Below are 21,402 nucleotides of genomic sequence, written 5' to 3'. Positions count from 1 at the left end.
GACCGGTTGGATCAATGGGCCGAGGCCAATGGTATGAGGTTCAAAAAGGCCAACTGCCGGGTCCAACTTGGGTCACAACAAGCCCATGCAGTGCTACTGGCTTGGGGAGGAATGGCTTGGGGAGGAATGGCTGGAAAGCTGCCCGGCAGAAAAGGCCCTGGGGGTCTTTGTTCTTTGTTGACAGCCAGATGAATATAAGTCCGCAGTGTGTCCACGTGGCCAAGAAGGCCAACAGCACCCTGGCTTGTATCAGGAATAGTGTGGCCAGCAGGTCTAGCAAAGTGATTGTTCCCCCATACTCAGCATTGGTGAGGCCTCACCTTGACTACTGTGTTCAGTTTTGGGCTCCTCGCTACAAGAAAGATATTGAGGCACTGGAGCATGTCCAGAGAAGGGCAACGAAACCGGTGAGGGGTCTGGAGCACAAGTCTTATGAGGAGCAGCTGAGGGAACTGGGGTTGTTTAGCCTGAAGAAAAGGAGACTTGGGGGAGACGTTATCACTCTCTACAGCTACCTGAAAGGAGGTTGCAGAGAGGTGGGGGGTGGACTCTTCTTGTTAGTAACAAGCAACAGAACAAGAGGATATGGCCTCATGCTATGCCAGGGGAGGTTTAGATGGATATTAGGAAAAAGTTCTTCACAGAAAGGGTTGTTAAGCATTGGAACAGGGAAGTGGTGGAGTCGCCATCCCTGGAGATATTTAAAAGATGGGCAAACATAGTGCTTAGGGACATGGTTTAGTGGTGGTTTTGGCAGTGTTAGGTTGATGGTTGGACTTGATCTTCAAGGTCTCTTCCAACCGAGAAAATTCTATGATTCCTAAAAGTCTGGAGGACAAGGACTGATATCCTGCTAAACTAAAGAACATGAACACATAAGCTAGAAACCCAAGCAGGTTTCTAGCTGAAAGATGACTTTCAGCCTCACGTGGCAACAGCAATCATTCTCTGTATGTCTGAACTTCCGCATGAGAAATCTGACTCTGGTTTTGAACTGCAAGTAGTTGGTAGTATAATCCAGTCCCTAATACATTTCACAAAAATCCCATTGATGAATGCAACAGTTCTTTAAAAAAAAAAAAAATTAAAAAAATGCAGACACATACTACTCAGTAATATTATTCTTTCCCTTTATAAGGAATTTTACTTATTTCTTTTCTAGCCAAAAAGGATGAAAAGAAAGCAAGCATAAATACCAAGGCAGGTAATATCAGCTTCACTGGTTGAGAACTTGCATAGCGTCGAGCTTTCCTTACTGCAAACTTCTCAGTTGGGATAGATTTTCCTGCAATTCTCTGTTTTAGACCATCCACTTGTCTACAAGGAGGGAAAATGGAAAACAGAAGTTGCTTTATGTAATTTCTATTTCATCTTATTTCATTTAGTCAGATTTGCTGTTCTCCTCTGAAGTATAACATCTTAAATTGTTTCAGACCACTGAGACTGCAGTTGCAGGATGTATATTTGCTGATAAAAGCAGCATTTTAAATATTCTGACACTGAAAGCAAAGACAAAAATTGAAAAGTTGATGTTTGTAAGTAGTAAGTAACACAAAACAAACATGTTCAAGTCAAAAACTTTTATATGGGGGAAAAAAGACTGCACACCTAGTTGCTTTATAAATGTTTACCTGAATAAAGATACAATGTCCTCACCAGTCCTTTTCAAATCATCCTCTGGAAGCATACACAGAATTGCTGCCTTCTGGAATACATATATTGCCTATTTCAAAAAGAAATAGCAACATATTACCACATCTAATTTGCTGTGTTCAGCCAACACACTAAGGACTCAAATCTGTCAACACACTTGCTGCAGTGAAGTGTTTCCAGTAATTCTCAGGCAGGTGGAACCATAGAATGTTAGCATTTCCTTTGTCACATAAGTTATGCTATGGTTTTATTTTCAACATATTTCTTAATATTTTAAATAAGTTAGTCAGAATGCTAAAGGTGTCTCCTGCAAAGAACAGGACAATTCATTATGCAAATCACTAATAAAGAGATGAAGTTAAATGACATAACTATTTTAAAGTCAATTAATGTTACTATATGACCTGTTACATGTAGAGACATGCCTGAAAAAAACATAAGAAAATATCTGAGTACTAATTCAAGCAAAGTTCAACAGCTGGACTTTATAGAGGAAAAAAAGGATCATCCATAATTCTATTCAAGACATTTGCACTTCACATTGAATATACTTTTCCTCTTTTGTCAGGAATTGGATGTACCCCCTTTTCCACTAAGCATAATAAAACAGTAATCTAGAAAGGATCAAAGAAAAATGATGTATCAAAAATTATTTGCACCTTATGCCTGGTTCATGCTTTGAGAAATGTTTTTATGAGGAAGAGGCAGATACCCCAACTTTTCTTCTGAGACCCTGTCTCCAGCAGCCTTCCCATTTCACGTTGCAAAGTATCTGTTGAGTAGGCCTGGTCTTGTCTGTTTATTATTAACTAACACAGTTTCTTCAGCAAAGTTTTGTTAGTGAGTGTTAGAACGTGAATTGAGATGCAAGTTAACAGTTTTCTTCTCCCTCTTCTTTCATCACATCTCTGTTAGGTACTTCTGTTTTAAGAGGGGCTGAAGCATTGCTAGTTATGGCTCTGCTGCTTCAGAACATGAAATAAAAATTCCTTCTTAACCACTCAGTTAAACCTACCTTTTTGGTGCCATTGTGCCTTTGCTTATGGGTTTCAGAAGAAAGTAAAAATTATGCCTATTGTGTGAACCGAAATGCAAATTCAACTGTGGCGAGGCTACTGGTACATTACAACAACGTCCACCTGCCCATTTACCTTAGACCACCTGCTCTCTTTGCTGAGCAGGTCTGCATACCGATATGCTTGAAGCCAGTTCTGCTGGAAGGTGTAGCACCACATCAATTCCCAGTAACAGAGATGATGAATCTGTTTCCATTCTTGCTGGGCTGCTATGCATTCTTGGAACCTCAACTGCGCCTACGAATGTAGTTAAGTAAGAATGATGAAAATGGGCTCAATTACTGCTCCACATGAGAGCCATGTCTAATTACAGAGCAAATTCTTTCCTAGCACCCAAGTGGAGAACACCTGACTAGTAAAATGAGATAAACTTCCCTTTCAGTCTCACTTACAGAGAGAGAGAGAGCTGGAAATCAATATTGACACTGGACATGAACACGGATAAGAGTATAATTATCACTCCAACTAAAATAAGTTACTTAGATGAATCAGACATTTCTCCCCCAATTAAGCACTGAACAAATAAAAACCTTAAAAAGAAAACACAAATTATTTACCTTTTCAAAATTTCCTTTCAGTATATCTATTCTGGCAGCATAAAACAGAATAATGGAACCCTTGAAAGGAGATGAGAAAAATACCCAGTTACTATTTTAAGCCTACGGAGGTACATTGCTGTTATAACATTTATAGAGAATACACACATTTGGAAATTTATGGAGGTAGGGCTCAAGGAGACTGTCTGCTTCCTGAAGGTTAGCTTCCCCCGTACCTAGAAAACATAACAAAACAACTCAGTGTACTTAAAAAAAGAGTTTCATAGATTAAGATTTTCATTTCCAAATCATATTATGACTTGAATAGATTAACAGATGACTGCTTTTATGCAAAAGCAGAATTATTTCATCATATTGTGTTTCCATAAAAATGAATTACTGTCCTAAAGGTACTAAGTGCTTTTAAGACAGTAAATGTCTGTAAGTAGAAACAGAATAGAATATGTGAACATTGTTTAAAATGTTCCCTTATAGATCCTAGTTATATTTTTAAATCCCTTTAATTGCTTTAGCAAGTTAAGAAAACATTCCTCAGCTACCTCCTTTCCTAACTTTGAGCTCAGTAATGAAGTACAGGTGATATTGAAAGAAATGAAGTTCTCCTTAATTTCCTGATGAGCCTGAGGGACAAGGACTAAAATACTTCCAAACTAAAGAATATTAAAATATGTGTCAAAGATGCATACAGAATTAATGGTGACTTTTAGCCCCATGTAGCAAAAGCAATGAATTCTCTACGTTTGAACTTCCAAGTAAATTGTTTGAGAGTACAGACTTCTTTCTGGAGATAATTTTCACAATATCTCACTTTAATTTATCGATAAGGACTTGTCTAAACTTAAAAGTGTTTTGTGATATTTTGCTGTTGTATGTTGAGACAGCCCTTGAAATGGAACAAGATGTTGGTATAATGGTATCCACCCTCACTGTTTCTGCAGACATAGCTTTGTCAGAGATACTAATTTCAGATCATAATTAAGTATACAGTTATCTCCTGTTACAAAGCTAATTGGCCACAGTTTCAAAATTCAGTTCAAAAAAAAAATCACAATAGCTATCATAAAGTGCAGCATGACTGAACAGCTACACAGTGGGTCTCACCAAGGATTAAGGAGACGTAAGTATGATAAACCAACAGGGTGAAAGTACACAGAATGGCCCTCAAACTGCTGCCAGATGCGCCTTCACGTAGTTGACAGAGGCCCAACTCCTAAGAAACATCACAAACACATGCAGAATTAACTATAAGTATACAGAGTTACTTTTAATAGTTTCTGGCTCCCCCAAATCCAGTCTTCCTTTCAGATGTAAGTATTCCGTAATTCACCACTTTGTTATCACAGATCCATAAAACCTTCTACCAAAACCGTTCTGCCACAGCTGATAGCACACAGCAAGGAGAAGATTAGGCTAACACTGAATAAAATTACCCATGCATTTCAGTGCTCTAGTGAAATGGGAACATCACACAGACCATGCAGACACACGGGTATACATCTCTTCCCCACTATTTTCTGACTATAAGCCCTTCAGAATAACGTCTTTTAAATCTATGCTTGGTGAGAAACCTCTCTCAACTGTTCCTGTTCTATTTGTAGGCAAGAGACTTCCTTCACAGAAATCCCTGGTTATCCTCAATCCTCTTCCAGCAAGTCAGACACTGTTTTGAGGTTCTGATCCAAATATTACCTCTGCTGACACACCAACTTCTAGATGCCCCGTTTCCAGAAGCTACAATGGAATTTGTGTGTGCTGAGAAAAGGAATCCAGATTAATGTAGACTTATTCAGCTCTTAACACGTGAAACTTCTTCCCATCCTTTCCAGTTTACATGACAGCTTCACTGCTTGGGGGATTGTTGAGATGAGCTCAGAGCTTCCCCACTCAAGAGAGGTAGCTCTTCAGAATAGTATCAGATTTTAACAGCTTTGCCTTCAAACAAATATTAACTTAACAGGAGTTTTATTGCACAGCAACTTGATGAGTTATAGGAGAAATCAAGCACCATACAAAAAAAAAAAAAAAAGTGGTAATATTCCAAAATTGGTTGTTCTTTTCCTTTCAGCTTTCATTGCCTTTTCAAGTCAGGGCAAAAATGTCCATCATGGAAGGGCTTCAGCATGAACCAGGTTTTCATAGGAAGAAACAGAATGAACAGGCCTCTACTGAAGTCTAATTTTACATAAGCAGAACCATATTTGTGGCCAAACTAACAGCAATAAGACCATATTATGACTCTTTGTCCCATTAATAACTTGAAGTTTAGTTACATACAATTCTGTGGGTTGATTTGTTTGGTTTGTTGTTAGGTTTTTTTTTATTTCTTATGGGTGGCAAAAAGAGTTTTAAAGGGCTGTAAGAAACTTACAAATCAAAGCTGCATTTACAAAAACAAGGCTATGATTACAAATACTTTCCTCATCCATGAGAAAGAGATGGCCTGAGATTCCAGTGTGACACATGATATTCAAAAATTCCTTCTCCCAAAGAAATGGGCTGGGATTCTGGGTGGAAAAATGTAGAACTGTGACTCTCGCCTCAGTTACTGGTATGAGGAACGTTAATTTCTGGCTGTATAGGATAGAAAAGAAAGCTGATATCCTCTCCTCAAGTATCAGAAAGAGGAAAGAAAATCGCAATTGGAAAAGCCCCTCTGAAGCAGACTGGTCATCTCCCATGGTTGTTCAAGATCAGGATATCACCATATGTGCTTTTACACCTGCATCATCTAGCCCACTTCTCATCTTTTTAACACCACTAAAATACTGATAAACAATATAGATCATTATACTTTTAGTGTGAAATATATGATGTTAAATCCATCCATTCTTTATCTGACAAAAGACTAATTTGAAAAGACAAATAGCAGATTCAATACCCTATTGCCAGAAAATCCAATAAATTCTAGAAGTCGGAGGATCCTTCCTGGTAAAAGCGACAGCATCTGAAATACATTTCAAACAAAAACAAGATAAATAAAAACTTACTTTTTTTTTTCCCCAAAGTAAAACCACTATAAACCTGAGCCAAAAATGCCAGCTACTATGTTAAATGCCATTTTACATTAGTGAAAAAGTACAACACAAAAAGAACTTGAAAACAGACATGCATAATCAACAATACACAATCAGCCTGCCGCTTCAGGGAAACTCAAGACTTTTGATGATCATCCAGCATGGAAACAGCAAGGCAGAGTCCAGCTGTGCTTCTTCAGATAATGACCGATTTGTCTGTCTTCAGCTGATCAGAATTGTTTGAAAATTGTGGGTCATTTAGAATGAAAGCATTATCTATTTTGGTAGTACTTGCAATCTACAATTGTCATCTTCCTTTACTCCAAATCAAATGACACAATGGTATCACAAAGTTCTACTTGTTCCTACTGTGGGAACACTGAATTAGCAGACTAGCAAGCCTACTTGTTTTAGAAATACTAGCTATTGTTATCATCTTTTAGCCCTCTACTACATGCACTTTTTGTTCCCCTTGTAACTGCATTCTCCACATCCTACACTACAGAACACATAGAAAGATCACAACCACCTTTTCAACAAGCATTACAAGAAGGTCTCTTTGAAGGTCAGTGTTTGAAAGCTCCATTCTCCCTAACACATTCCGCCCAGCAGAGACTTTTTCTGTTAAGCTTCCTACTGAGAAGAGTTCATGAAGAATAGGGAAGGTCTGAGCATTTATGAACACAGACATCTACCAGTTGCTTGGGTTTTGAAGACCTTAGTTACACTGACCATACTCAGAACTCGCCAGCTCCAGTCTGGAATGACATAGAAATTAACATACCAGCAGAAATCAACTCTCACTGTTGCCACGACAGATGTGAAAAGGCAACTGTAGTAGATTGTAAAGAAAAACGCTAGCGGATGTACTCAGTTTTCATTCACGCACGCTCAGTAAACTACTGCTCATTCTTCTGAATTTGTAATTATCTATGTCACTAAAGCAAAAGAATGGTATACATGGGGAATATAAAAACAATCACTCCAGGTATCCTGTAACCAAAGCATAAGCATCTTAAAAATTCCTGCTACACACAGGTAGCTGTAAACTGCTTTAAGAAATACATACATAAATCAGTCCAAGAAAATTAAACAGAATTCAGAGTAAATTAGTAGAAAGCTCCTAGAAAGCATGCATGCAAAAAGCCACTGCTGTTTTCATGTTGCATAAAACCTTCAAAGCCTGTATCTCCATTTTACAAATGCGTAATTTTAAAAACAGGATTACAGTACTGTATCTGCAAAGAAAGAATGCTACAGAATTATCCCAATGGCCTTTCTGTAGTCTGAAAGAGTCATACCAAGTTGAATGCTCCAATTCCAAGTTTTACTCCACCTTCAAACTGGTAATAAGTTTCATTTCTGCTTTTGTTCCCCTGAGTCATCTGTAGAACCTGATGACATTCTCTTTTGATGCAGGAAAAAAAAAAGGAGGGAAGGGAAACATGATTTAGAAATTATATGAAGTATGATCATTACTATTTCTACAAAAATATTTATTTTTATTTTGCAGGCATTAATGCAACTGCACCTGCTTACACCAACACTAAATCTAAGTGTTTTCTAATGGCTTACTTGTATATTTGGTAACTCGTCCTAATTTTGAGGCCACCTTTGATAAAGTTGATCATATTTTCATCCTGGAAGAAAAAAAGTTAATTGTACAAAAATGTGCATTCAGCTATTACATGTAACACATACAGAAAAATCTTCCAGCTAAATTTAAGTTTGTTTATAGCTTAACAGTCATTGGAAAAATTAAAAATGTTTTTCAGTCATTAGACTCATCTCTAAGACTGATGTTAACACTTGCTTTAAGTTGTCAGGGAAACATTTCTCTGGTGCATGTTACAAACCTTAAAACTTAAGAGGGGGGATGGGAAAAAAAGTCAGTCAGTTACTTTTAACAGAATTTCCGATGCTTATAAATGAAACAAGAAAGCTCTCCACCAGATGGTGCTGTAGGACCTTTTTAGAAAGTTTTGAAATGCCAATTCTGACACACACAAGCGAGCCCAGGACTTGGCAGAAGACAAACCAAAGAATCCTCTGAACACATGAATTCCCATTGCTGATCAACAGTAACCACAAGTACTACCCAACATATGTTCTTATTAACCTCCAGAAAAATCAAAGTAAAGCCACAATGTACTAGCCATCAAAAATAAATTCCTGAAAAGTAAGATTCAACAGGATAGAATTTTTTCTCTTGGAATTCATACAGATGGGGAACATGTGCAGGAATTTCAGAAATGCACTTTTAAAGCCTCGGGGACAACATATATGATGTGGAAAATGAAAAAGCACAAAAAAAGCCGCAGAATCATCAACCAAGGAAAACTGGTTGCTTCCAAAAAGACAGTTGCTTCTAATTTGGTTAGCAAAGGAGAAAGTCATAGGAAAGACTGGCATTCCATCAATAATATTTCCTGACATTTCTGTCCAAAGTACTGTATTAAGTGGTTTATAAAACTTTGCCAAAGTAACTTTTTCGGTCCACCTGATCTTACTATCTTTGTGCCTCATATAAAATACCTTCATTAAACATTTGTAAAACACTCACATAAAATAAAGTACGACTAACAACTCCTGTTTTCAGAAATCAAATTTCAAATCCAATTTGAAAACACCGTAGCATGAAGTCCCTGAACCATAAGCTAAACAAGAAGCACTAGACAGTATTAAACAGTAGATCTTTTTGTGAAGTGTATTATTACTTCAGTACAGCTAAGGATTGCTCATTTTATAATAATTCATTACTGTATTGTTCCTGACACCATGTCAAAAGCGCAATGAAAAGCGATACTGAATTAGAGACAAATGCACACCAGTTGCATCTTTGTTAGATGGCAAACATTCTATCCTTTTTGTGTGAAAAAAGACTTGTGCTTTCAAACAAGTATTTCCTCATACTTGAACATCTTTTTAAACAAGTGCTGGACACTGTGAGGTGTGAGGTAAGTCAGTTAAACATACCATCTGTGTAAGACTGCAATATACCTTAGGTTTTTGCTTCCTGGGTATGAGTAACATCGTCGGTTATTCATATGAACACAGAGAGGATTTTGCTGGGTAGCACAGAATTTGCCATACCTTCAATCACTGCCATGAAATAACACTCGTTCGCTAGGAAAAAGTTTGTTTTTTAAATAGCATATCTGTTGTGGGAATGCTGTTTTACAAGTACTAACATCTTCCCATTAAACTGCTACACAGAGATACAAAATAAACAATTGACTTTACCTGTACGAAGGTGAGAGCTGCTTTCTGTAGTAAGCATTCAGCATAGCAGATTTCAGCATGCATTTCCTCTATGTAAGAAAGAAAAGTTATTTACTATCAGCGAAGTAATTGTCAATATTCTCTTTTTGGAGTAAGTGGAACAAATAAAATGCTGCCAAGAAAAGAAGAAAAAAAAAAAGCAAGATTCTGCTGTTGCTGTTTTGATAACTGCTGAATAATAGCTGTAATACCCAAATCCCAACAGAAGTAGTAATTGGGAAGCTAGCTAAAAATAGTCTTCTATTTCTATTCTTTTCCTCAGACAACATCTTTGATCTTGCCAGAGCTGACTTCAGACTAGGGCAAAAGCTACTTGTCATTCTGGTAGATGATCTCAGGTACCTTCCATTGATCTTAAGTTTAAATATCGGCCTACAGCAACTAGTTCTTCCAACCCTCCTTCCATGTCTTAGAAAAAACTTTTACGGATTAATGGTAACACTCACTGTGGCTCAGGCTTTTTCAAAGTCCAGTAAGACATTATGAGCAGGTTTTCACCAAGTCATGCTCAGCAAAATGAACGCACCAGGCAGACTTTCTGTCCCCATGCAGCACTAAATTACATCTGACTCAACACACACGACAGGAGTTACTCTGCACCCATGCTGCAAGACCAGCCACATGCACAAGGCTGCTGCATGTACAGTGCACACATGGTGAGTTTGACGTGTCCGGTATCAAAGAGGATTCTTTTGTGTCAGGTTAGAAAAAAATGCATACTTGATTCTGCCCGAATCAGAAATAGGAGATCGGCATTTTCAGAGCCATGAACAATGTACTGATACCATTTCCCAAAACACCTTAAGGCAAAACAGACAAGCACAAAACTTGTTAATATATTCAGATTCCAATGCAATTAATGATAAGGACTTATTCCACAGCACCAATGATTCTTAAACTTTTGGGACCTGTCTTAAGTTTAAAAAAAAAAAAGTCTCTCTTCACTCCTATAATGCGTTGTGAGAGGCATTCATTTCTTAATTCATGCATACTCAGAGCCAAAAAAAAAAAAAAATGGGGCTGAATCCCCCATTTTGAGAAGCTTTGCATTCAAATTCAAAAAACCACCATACAGGTGGTTAAGCATTATTAATACATGTTGGTAGGATGTTTTTGAGCTTTTTTCACTTTGTTATTTCAATTTTATTATAAACTACTTACCTTCAGTCAACTGATCTGCTGGCTGTTTAGAAACTAGATTGGACAAGGATTCCACCACTGTGTTTCTTTTTCGGAATCTAAATCAGTTGTACACAGAAGAAAAGAAATCCACGCAGCATGAGCAACATTTCAACACAAACTTGAACTTAATTATTTACAACTCAAACATTTCCAACCACAATTCATAGACATTCTTAGTAAAGAGATGATTTGCCAGTAGTTTGAAATTTTTGAGTCGTCTAATCATGGCCAGCAGTATGCAGCTAGGTTCAGAAGCCTATCCAACCTTGACTGATGTTCCAAGCATGCATTTAACCTACTTCAAGTGTACAATAGCTTCCACCCCACTTCCACCCACCAGCTGCAGAAGTCTCTGTGACACTGGGGAAGCCATTGAACTGGGCTTCAAAGTTTTATGGATTACTTTTTTCTGTTTCTTAAACTTGCGCTAAGTTTAAAAAAACAAGAATAAAAAAGAATAAAAAAATCAAAAGGAGCTCTAATACTTCAGTATTTTATGGTGGTTTGTGCAGATATGATGCCAAAACAGTCCCATATTTTACTTTCAACAGATCTCAACCGTCCATGTTATAAATTGTTAGTTTATTTTAGTATGACATTCCAGAAATTAATTCGCTACTATTTACAAACAACTCAGCTTTATGAAGAAGCTAAAGAAACAATTCTACATTCAGAAAAGGAATGTATTTTGTAAGCCAGGAAGTCATTAATTATAAATACTGAGCATTAGCTTATCATTTGTTTACACTATTCTGCACACTGAAAAGCATAGGATCCTGAGGACGCAATTATGACACTACAGGTTAACATAATGCATACCAAAACCACATACATTGTGGCTTAATAGCCACATGTAGTTCTGGCAATTCTTCACCTTTGAGAGTTTGATTGCCTTTACCTCACATTTTTATGAGTTTTGTGACAGACTAGATCAGAGCACTTATGCATAGAAGTGTATCCTGCAGAGACAGTGGTCCTCACTGAAACTATCCAAAGTACAAAGAGGCACCTAATCTTCAAACATACTAAACAAAATAGTTCAGATGAAACTGTGAATTGACAGCACACCTGAAAATGGCAGAAACTGCCGACCCTTTATTTTCTTCAGGTAGCACCTGGTAATTTTGTCCCGTTTCCTTTTCTTTTGCCATTGCTAAGGAGGTGATGATAAATGTCTGACAATAGCCTGCTTTGAAAGCGTACAGACAGCTGGGATAGCTTACAAAGAACATTTAGTGGATTAAGTACCTCATAAATGTTCATTGCTTGGGCTTACCTTTGGCAGGTTTGCAAAGCTTCCTTCATTGTAGAAATTCCCATTTGTATATCCTGCTGTTCAAAGGTCATAGCAGCTTGCATAACTAAAATAGTGCTGTACCCAAGGGCGTGGTACATACTATCTTTAGACCTAGGGCAAACATATATAAATCTTGTGCATTTAGGCAAAACTTTGAATTACAGTACAAAATTAAACAATAAGGCACTTGCCTTAATTTGTGAGAAGAAAAAAGTATAAAGTAGGAAAGTAATGGAAGTGACAGTATAACCTAGCAAGTATCATCTTCCACTGGGTGCTATGCATCTGCCTCCACAGGATACTGTCACAGCAAGTTCCAGAAAATATCCAAACTGGGTTACGCAAACACTTGCACTTAATTATATGCCATTTATAGTCCGCTGGTATATCTATTTAATTTAGCTAATTAAGCCTTGACATAAATACTCGTCTGTCTGCTTTCACTTAACATCAGAAGTAAGGACATCATTGTAACATTACTACTTTATCCAAAGATACAACAATCTGCATTTGTGTCACAGAAAAAAAACAGTACACACATGCTCAGCCCTGCATAAAAGGCCTGGCTTTCACAACATAATTACACAATTAAAAAAAAAAAAAAAAAGATTGTTCTTGGAAAGTGGCTACTGGAGGTCATGTAGTCAAACCTACTAGTTGCAGCACCACTACTGCCAAGGTTACATCAGGCAAACTCAGGTTTTGTCTAACCAAGCTTCAAGAGGTTCAAAAAAATGAGGCCCCCAGGCGGCCTCTCCGGTACTGTACTATCAATGTACCCTCTTCCAAACATCCAATTTGAATCTCCTAAGCCTCAACTTGTGGCAACTACCTCTTGTTTTACCACCTGGCACTATGGAGACGGACGTCTGTCTTTGCAACTTCCCCTTGATAGCTCCAGACTGGTATTAGCTTAATCACCAAGTCTCCTTTTTGCCAAACTACAACAAACCGAGCTCTCACAATCTCAATGAGTCTTATGGTCTAGCCTTCTAGCCGTGCTACTAACCCTCTGTTGGATCCTTTCCAGCTTCCTCAACTTTTTTCTTCCCCCTAAATCAAGGAGTCACTTGCCAAATGTAGTTTCTGAAGACAGGAAATTTTAGCAGAGTCAAGGAAGACAGACCCATGGGCTACGTGTTTATTTCTTAAATATATCAACACTGTCCCTAAAACTTTTACGTGATTTAGGGCTTAAGTTTAACTTTCATTAAAAGGCTATTTTTCAGTAAAGCAATTGGGTTTTTTTCTTTTTTAAAGATGGCTTTTTGTTTCCTTGCTAGGCTAGGTCCTCCTTTGCAGATTAGCTGTATATGCTTTATGATGAGCTCAAAGTCTAGTAGCTGCCAGGGATTCAAAGCATCAAAATTGTGGAGTGTAGAATATTTTTTTTCTCCATAGTAAACTTCAACTAAAACAAATACTTCACTGTACATTAGAACACTATTGTATGAAACAAGGGATTTTTTGGTTTACTACACAAAATGAAATATGTATGAAACATACAAAAAGAATTTGGGTAATGAGTGTGTGTGTGCACATTTAGTCATACACATATGCACAGTCCTTGCATGTAGAATTTAGTATTTTGCAATACTACCCAAAAATAGTTTTAGCATACACAAGTGCAAATGGGCCTTCTCAAAGCATTGCTCTATTACTAATGCACGATGTTTACAGAAAAGAGCTTAGGTAATTTGAAACGGTGTTATTCCTGCCTACCTCCTCTACACTTGAGCTCTCCATACCACTAAAAGCAAACACTTGGACAGCTATGTCATCCTCCCAAGATTCCATTTAACGTCGTTCTTCCACCTGTCCACACAACTGACCTAACACCACCAACCCATCATTCTTAATCCAGTTGTCTTATCACCAAACGGCAGAGAGAGATCTTTACCTCGCTCTACTAACACAAGCTACAGACCCTTCTCATTGACACATCCCTCAACATCATACACATCTTTGAGAGACAGACAGAAGAACAGTGAATGGGATTCAGATCCCAGACCTGAAGAACAGCCACCCAGACTGCCTCCCCACGCAGTCACAGGTAAGTTAGGTTTACCATACGAACCTTTCACGACTCCTTAGGGAGTAGTGAACCTTCCACTACTCCTTAGTTCCCAACATCTGCACTGCCATGCTTCTCTTCTCAGTGGGGCAAAGGCAACAGGGGGACAGGCAGAACTAGTCAGAAGAGCAAAAGGTGGGCTTTAAGGGTAAACACTACTGTGACTCAAATGTAATTCTGGAGTTTTGTTCCAGCTTTGTTGTCTTGTCAAAAGCAGTTCCATTGTACAGATTCTTGGATTAGAGAGACACTGAATAATTTTCTAACTGAATATTCAGTGCTTCATCAACAGATTTTGCTATAATCTTAAGGAGAAACAAGTGCACTGCTAAAATCCAAAGATACTGAGAAATGCCTTTAGACAAAAGGGAATAAATGAAAACTAGTATCTTCAGAGGCCTTAAATTAATTTTCAGCTACCAGATAGCATACTGTGCACTATCTGTTACACAGTAATTTCAGCAAATAACAGGACCTTACCATGGACGAAGAAGTTCCAGGGCTTCAGAGAACTTATTGTTTAGGAATAAGTTCAGTGCCATTGAACATTCTTCCAGAGCACACTTGAGATCCATCTTGGATGCCCTAAAAAAAGATTCTTAGTTTAGTCAAACTGTAAACATAAACACAAAATTGAAAGATTTTTTTTTCCCCTTACATAACACAGAAGGTCTTTCATAGCAATTTTATTACTTGTTTTTAAAATCTAGCTTTACAAAAACAAGTCATATGCTTAACACTTTATCCATGCTACATGGGTATGCCCTCTTTGCTTATTTAAGTGATGTTTATGGCTTTGTCCTCCTTTTTCTAACCAGTCGATATGCACTGGAGTAATTTTTACTGCTACTTATATAACACAAATACTCAAAACTTATCACCGTGTCCAAGCTCTCAATTCTCCACATCAGTAAAAATGCAGTTTCAGACTCTATTCAGATCTAAACCTCAAGAGATGACAAAATAATGTTTTCATCCAAGAAAGCAGTAAACAGAGGCTCACTCTGCAAACAGCTATGCCAAAAATAGTCCTGTCAGAAGCCTGCAGCTATGCCAAAAGCTTTTGTTCTCCCTAATTCACTTCAAGTCAAGTCACTTACACTTGCTGAAGAGGAAGCCATCTAACAAAACTGCTACCTCAGACAGTTTTGTCTGAAAGACTTGGGAGCACTCGCAAATTGCTCCTTGGGCAGAACTGGTGACAAACTGGGCACTCGTGGTAGTGACGACTACCAAGAAGCTACACAGCCTCCAACGTGCACAGCTGGATCAGGAAAAGATGATCTGTCTACAGCTTTAAAACAACAGTTTTAGGCTTTATCCAAGTAAGGTTAAGCAGTGATAAGCAACAGATCATGTCAATGAGACGAATATTTAAGTGCTGACCAGAAGAGAAGAACCCTGAAGGAGGAATTTAAGAAGAGAAAAAACAGAGGAGTGCAGCTGCTCTAAATCGGACAGTAACACACACACAAAAAACAAATCAAGGAAAAGGGGGACATGAAAATATGACTGGACAGCTTTTCACACAAAATCATCAACTTCCCCTACCCTCCTCCTCTCTCCATCACCCAAAAGCTTTAAAAACATTGGCTCCGTTTTTTCCATCCCTTCTAAGGCAGAAAATTAGGACATGGCTAGATGACATCCCAGAACTCTTTTCAGCTTTATTTTCTGTAATTTTAATAGTGGCAATACTTAAAATTCACCTTCTGTATAAAAACAAAGTCTCTAATTCAATACCTGGCAACTACTCGGTATTTATTATTGAACATACGAAGGGGCAAATCCTGCCCTTCATAACGAAGTAGTGAATTGCCCAGCAGTTGAAATCCAGCAGTTTTACCACCAGACTGTTACCAACAATTTTAAAGACAAATTAAAGACCTTCATTTTCTCTCATACTGGGATTCAACTTGATTGTGACGTACAGAATTTTAAGATTTATGTAGTTTTACATAGCAAAATCCTACAGTTGTTAAAAGCTGAAGCATTTGCAGGTCTATGTATAAACACACAAGCCCCAATAGCAAATAAAAATCCTTTAGGTAAAGCAATAACAGTACCTTTTGTCTTCCTGCAAGGAGACAGAAAAAGTTAGGATTTTGTTATTGTTTGTATACCATTCTTCATATCCTAGACTGCACTGGAAAATATTAATTGTACCTTTGTGTTGTATAATTCAGACTACACCAGGTAATCTTAATTAACCTGTTATCTAGGCAATCATTTTCTACAAGGCAGTTTCATTATTTCTAGGAATATATTATGGTATTTTATTTTTATTCAGAAAGCTTCCCATTGCGTATTTAAATATAATGCACTGGTTTTACTATAAACCTTAGCTTTGAGGCTACTTTAAACTGAAGTGTTACAATTGAACTGTAAAAAAGTGGAGGATTTTGTGGTTTGGGTTGTTTGTTTGTTTGTTTCATTTTCAAAGTTCTAAATCTTTTATAAGCCTGTGTGATTCATCTTTGCAAGATATTTGATAATCAAGGCTACTCAATGACAGAAGTATATCTGAGTAAATCCATAGCTTTATTTTTCAAATTTCCCCCGCTACAGCTACTATGTCAAAAGTTTCTGAAACACACTTCTCAAAAAAAAAAAAAAAAAAAAAAAAAAAAAAATCGAGTAGCAGCATTGTTCCAAGATAGTTACAAAATGAGACACCATTTTCACTATGAACTCAACAGGATCGTGCGCAATTTTTGGTTTCCCCTTTTAATACCGTTTGCTTAATTGCTTTGATTTTTTACTTTCTCCCCTCTCTCTCAAATACCACAATTAATTCCTTCCATTTGACTCTTCCTTGATGAGGGAAAAGGAGAGTGTGTGAATTTTTATTAGAATGCAGCAGTTTGCTGTAGGTCATGTAGGGTTTAAGAACTTTCTTCACATTTCAGTGGACATGGCTTTTTATATTCATGATGGTGCTTGCACTGAAATTAACAGGGGACTTCGCACTTCTCAGATCTAACTTCAACAATCTTTGAAAAATTAGAACATCTGACATGAAATTGTAAATGCAAATCATCACGTCATGTTCATGTCTTGCATGGATTTACAGGCCAAAATGCAAATTGCCTTACAATTCTAACACAGAGGCACCTTCCACCATTCCTTCCTGAAAAATGAACCCAGAGAGCCATGGAGAAGACACACAGAATATCTCTGTCTCCTCACATTGCAAAGTCACAACTTCTATACTTTAGCTTAGGTAAAAAGACACAACCTACCAAAGCCAACTGCCAACTCATCTCGCACATTCTAGCTTCTACATCCAGAAAACAAAATAACCTGGCTGAGCATTTAGTTCGGATACCTGCCAAAGCCTCAGCCTGTAACACCTCTTCATACTCCCAAAGCAAAGTTCTTTCCAGAGCCTGGATCAAGAGAACCACAGACTCTAAATTACAAAACATCCCACCTATTTGGCAAAAGAATGGACTTAGCACTTCACGCTAAATCTGCTCAACCAGTTAAAGGTTTCCTGTTAACAAAAGTCATCAAAAGCAAGTATTCTTAAGATCCTATACTTCCTGCTCTGTAAAGCAGAATTAAAACATTTATCAAAACACATATGAAGAAAGCAATTGTAAATGAGTGCATTCAGACTCTGAATATGTAAACAAATCTGTCCAAATTAAAACATTTATACAAGTAGAGAAATGTAAACATTTCCAGGTCCTCTTCAAATGTCTTAAATAGTATGCCCTTCAAAGAACAGTGGTAAGATATAAAAAAGAGACTCATTTATAATGACTGAAAGGTTTTTTTTAAAACACCCAATTTATTAGCTAATTCCATGTATACCATCTGCTAGCAAGTAATTTAAAAGAAAATTATTTTTAGCTAGATTTAGAGGCTGTTTTTTTTTTTTTCTGGTATGCAAGTAAGGACCTGAGTTAGTCCCTCAATAACATGCCATCACCACCACAGTGTATCCCCATGCGTCTATATCCTCATTCCACATTTTGTTTTCAGGAAACTACGTTTCACTCAGTACGTGCCTGGTTAGACTATGCATTCCAGTTAGTGTCTTTGCCACTAGAAAAAACAGCTAATTGCTTTCAAATAATTTGTCAAGAAAGGAGGGGGTTGGGGAGAGTATTTTCTTTTTTAAATAACAAATTTGCAGTGATTGCCTTAAAAGAAAAATACAGACATCAAAGTTGAGATCTACTAGATGGCAAGAATGCGTTCTTACTCTAGCTAGGAGGATGTGAAAAGTAACAGCAAACAAATAAAGTATTACAGTGCCCCACTGCTGTACCGTTTTTCTGAATGCAAGGATCAAGATGTAAGGGCAATGTCCTGTTTCCACTGCTTCACTAGGCCTTATCTCAGTGGGAAGAAACACATATTCTTTACTTCTATGCTGTAAAACTGCAGACTTCATACCCAGCAATCAGTAACTGCTGGATCTCCCTTTGGAAGAAAAAATCTAATCTTTATTTTGTAGAACATAGCCATGGACATGCTGCCTTTTCAGCTGTTATCAGAGAGGACCATTAGCCATCAGGCTCTCAAATGCCATCACACCACCAACTCTAGCATCACTAGGGTAGGTATCAATATTTCTAAAACGATTCCGTAAATAAGGTTCCTTAAAACATAGCCCTCACACCCTGTCAAAACTATCTTTTCCTGTTAAATGGGTAAGCAGCAGATCTCTCCAGCATGTTGCTGGCATGTTCTTTTCCTGTGTTGCGCACTAGCTCCCATTCTGCTGCCTTTATGTGAGACAAAAGCCTGTAGACAATGCAAACGGTATTCCTTACGTCAATATATTTACCTGATCCTTACATCAAGCAAGCTCATTAAATTATTCTGCCACCTTGAATAAAAAACTTAGGAAGACAGTTTTCTCAGACTCTCATTTATGGTAAGTGAATCATATCCTCTGCCAAAGAGTCTCACTCCTATTTAATTACTCTTCACATATATTTTCTACTGTTTTCCTACATCCTACAGCACAGGAACATAACCAGAAGGAACCACTCCAACTCAGATTCACAACTTGATACCACAACAGTCAGAAGAAAGGAGCATACTGACTCAGAAGCAACTTGGCTATCTTCGCTGGCAGACAAGGAATATTTCTATGCAGAAGGTTGGAAAAAGCACATGTCCTCCTCTCCTCCCAAAACATCACAAACCAACTTCTACAGCAAGTTAGCAGACTGATGAACAGTTTGGTGAGCAATGCTGACTCACACTCCTTCTGATTCATGTTCTTCTCCTTCTGACTCAGTCTTATTCTGGCAATCTCAGTTTTTTCCCCCACCTCCACATACAGTTTCCTAGAATCGACAGAAACGTAGCACATTTTATCACCTCAGATGAGCATATGCTTTAATTTATCCTGGAGTAGACCAAATTAACACTACCTCAGTGGAACTACTATGGATTTTACACCCAGTGAATACAGTTCACTTCTAAACAAAAACAAAGAAATAAAAGTGTGCTATATTGGGTGTTACACAAAGAAAACAATGTCATATTACAAGCGAAATAAAACACCACCGTATTACTGTCTAAGTACTTTAAAGATAAATTAGAAAAATGTTGTGTGTTGAGAAAAGCCATCTTCTCACTTCTATTTCAAAATTATTATATGAAAAAAGAGTAAGTCTTTTGAATTCCAAAAATAGCTTAGGACTCTTGGGCTTGGTGCTGAGCTACTCATGAACCTTTTCCATTACAGTCCATAAGGAAGTTGTTAGCAGCTTTAAGTAGTCAACTTCTTCTAGTCAACTACTTGGAACTGCTATAGAAATCATAGAAACATAGAATGGTTTAGGTTGGAAAGGACCTTGAAGATCATCAAGTTCCAACTCCCCCTGCCATAGGCAGGGACACCTCCCACTAGACCAGGTTGCCCAAGGCCACATCCAGCCTGGCCTTAAACATCTCCAGGGATAGGGCCTCAACAACCTCCCTGGGCAACCTGATCCAGTGCCTTACCACCCTTAAAGTGAAAAACGTCTTCCTAATGTTCAATCTGAACCTGCCCTCTTCTAGTTTAAAGCCATTCCCCCTCATCCTATCGTTACATGCCCTAGTAAAAAGTCCTTCCCCAGCTCTCCTGTAGGTCCCCTTTAGGTACCGGAAGGCCGCAATAAGATCTCCCCGGAGCCTTCTCTTCTCCAGGCTGAACAGCCCCAACTCTTTCAGCCTCTCCTCATAGGACAGGTGCTCCAGCCCTCCGATCATCCTCATGGCTCTCCTCTGGACACGCTCCAGCAGGTCCATGTCCTTCTTATGTTGGGGACTCCAGAGCTAGATGCAGTACTCCAGGTGGAGTCTCACGAGAGTGGAGTAGAGGGGCAGAATCACCTCCTTTGACCTGCTGGCACACTTCTGATGCAGCCCAGGTTGGCCTCCTGGGCTGCAATCATACACTGCTGGCTCATGTTGAGCTTCTCATCAATCAGCACACCTAGGCCCTTCTCCTCAGGGCTGCTCTCCAGCCATTCCCTGCTGAGCCTGTATTTGTGCTTTGGATTGCCCCAGCCCAGATGTAGGAGCTTGCACTTGGCCTTGTTGAACTGCATGAGGTTGGCTTGGGCCCACCTCTCCAGCCTGTCCAGGTCCCTCTGGATGGCATCCCTCCCCTCCAGCATGTCTACCTCACCAAACAGCTTGGTATCATCGGCAAACTTGCTGAGGGTGCACTTGACCCCACTGTCCATATGGCCAACAAAGATGTTGAACAGCACAGGTCCCAGTACCGACCCCTGAGGAATGCCACTCGTCACTTGTCTCCACTTGGACATCGAGCCATCTACCACAACTCTTTAAGTGCAACTGAAAACCCTGAGATGTATTGGAATATTCACTATTAGGATGACAATCCTTAGGATGTACACAAAGCAAAATTAGTAATTTAAAATGTCAAAACAGCTTACATCTTATTAAGCCATTTTCCTTCTTTTCCCTACAGATTAATTAAAAAGGAAGCATAACTACTAGCCTAAAATAAATGAAAAAAGTCATTGCTCTAGCATTTAAAAGGAAGTTATTTAAACATGTAATGAGTTAGGCATTAACACCTATCTGTCCATGCCAGGGCTCACTGTAAAAGCACTCCTGAAAGGCACCTATATAGCTAAATTTAAGTATTGGCTTGGTACATGCTGCCGTCTTTGTATCTGCAAGAGATTTAGTCAGCTTTTAATACAAGCATCCCTGGTGCAATGATCTACTAACTCCTCTCCTGAAAGGTGATTCAGGAGCTAGAAATAAGAGAACTGCAGAA

General features: G+C 38.3%; 1 protein-coding gene across 1 annotated transcript in view; it reads right to left on the bottom strand.

Moving 5' to 3' along the window:
- The window catches only part of TTC39B (tetratricopeptide repeat domain 39B), a gene marked incomplete at its 5' end in the record, with an annotated part of 61,320 nt that overhangs the window by 11,356 nt on the left and 28,562 nt on the right, over positions 1 to 21,402 (bottom strand). Inside the window, 13 exons of the mRNA XM_082497986.1 lie at positions 1,197 to 1,317; positions 1,632 to 1,723; positions 2,805 to 2,966; positions 3,287 to 3,346; positions 3,434 to 3,501; positions 4,388 to 4,496; positions 6,165 to 6,230; positions 7,602 to 7,707; positions 7,876 to 7,940; positions 9,544 to 9,611; positions 10,744 to 10,820; positions 12,041 to 12,172; positions 14,616 to 14,720. Coding sequence (XP_082354112.1) covers positions 1,197 to 1,317; positions 1,632 to 1,723; positions 2,805 to 2,966; positions 3,287 to 3,346; positions 3,434 to 3,501; positions 4,388 to 4,496; positions 6,165 to 6,230; positions 7,602 to 7,707; positions 7,876 to 7,940; positions 9,544 to 9,611; positions 10,744 to 10,820; positions 12,041 to 12,172; positions 14,616 to 14,720 — 1,231 coding nt within the window. The remainder of the gene's footprint in view (positions 1 to 1,196; positions 1,318 to 1,631; positions 1,724 to 2,804; positions 2,967 to 3,286; positions 3,347 to 3,433; positions 3,502 to 4,387; positions 4,497 to 6,164; positions 6,231 to 7,601; positions 7,708 to 7,875; positions 7,941 to 9,543; positions 9,612 to 10,743; positions 10,821 to 12,040; positions 12,173 to 14,615; positions 14,721 to 21,402) is intronic.

Source organism: Vanellus vanellus (assembly GCF_965231255.1).
Source record: "Vanellus vanellus genome assembly, chromosome: Z".
Classification (NCBI taxonomy): Eukaryota; Metazoa; Chordata; class Aves; order Charadriiformes; family Charadriidae; genus Vanellus; species Vanellus vanellus.
Note: the sequence above shows the minus strand (reverse complement) of the source record. Positions and strands in the feature narration are given on the sequence as shown.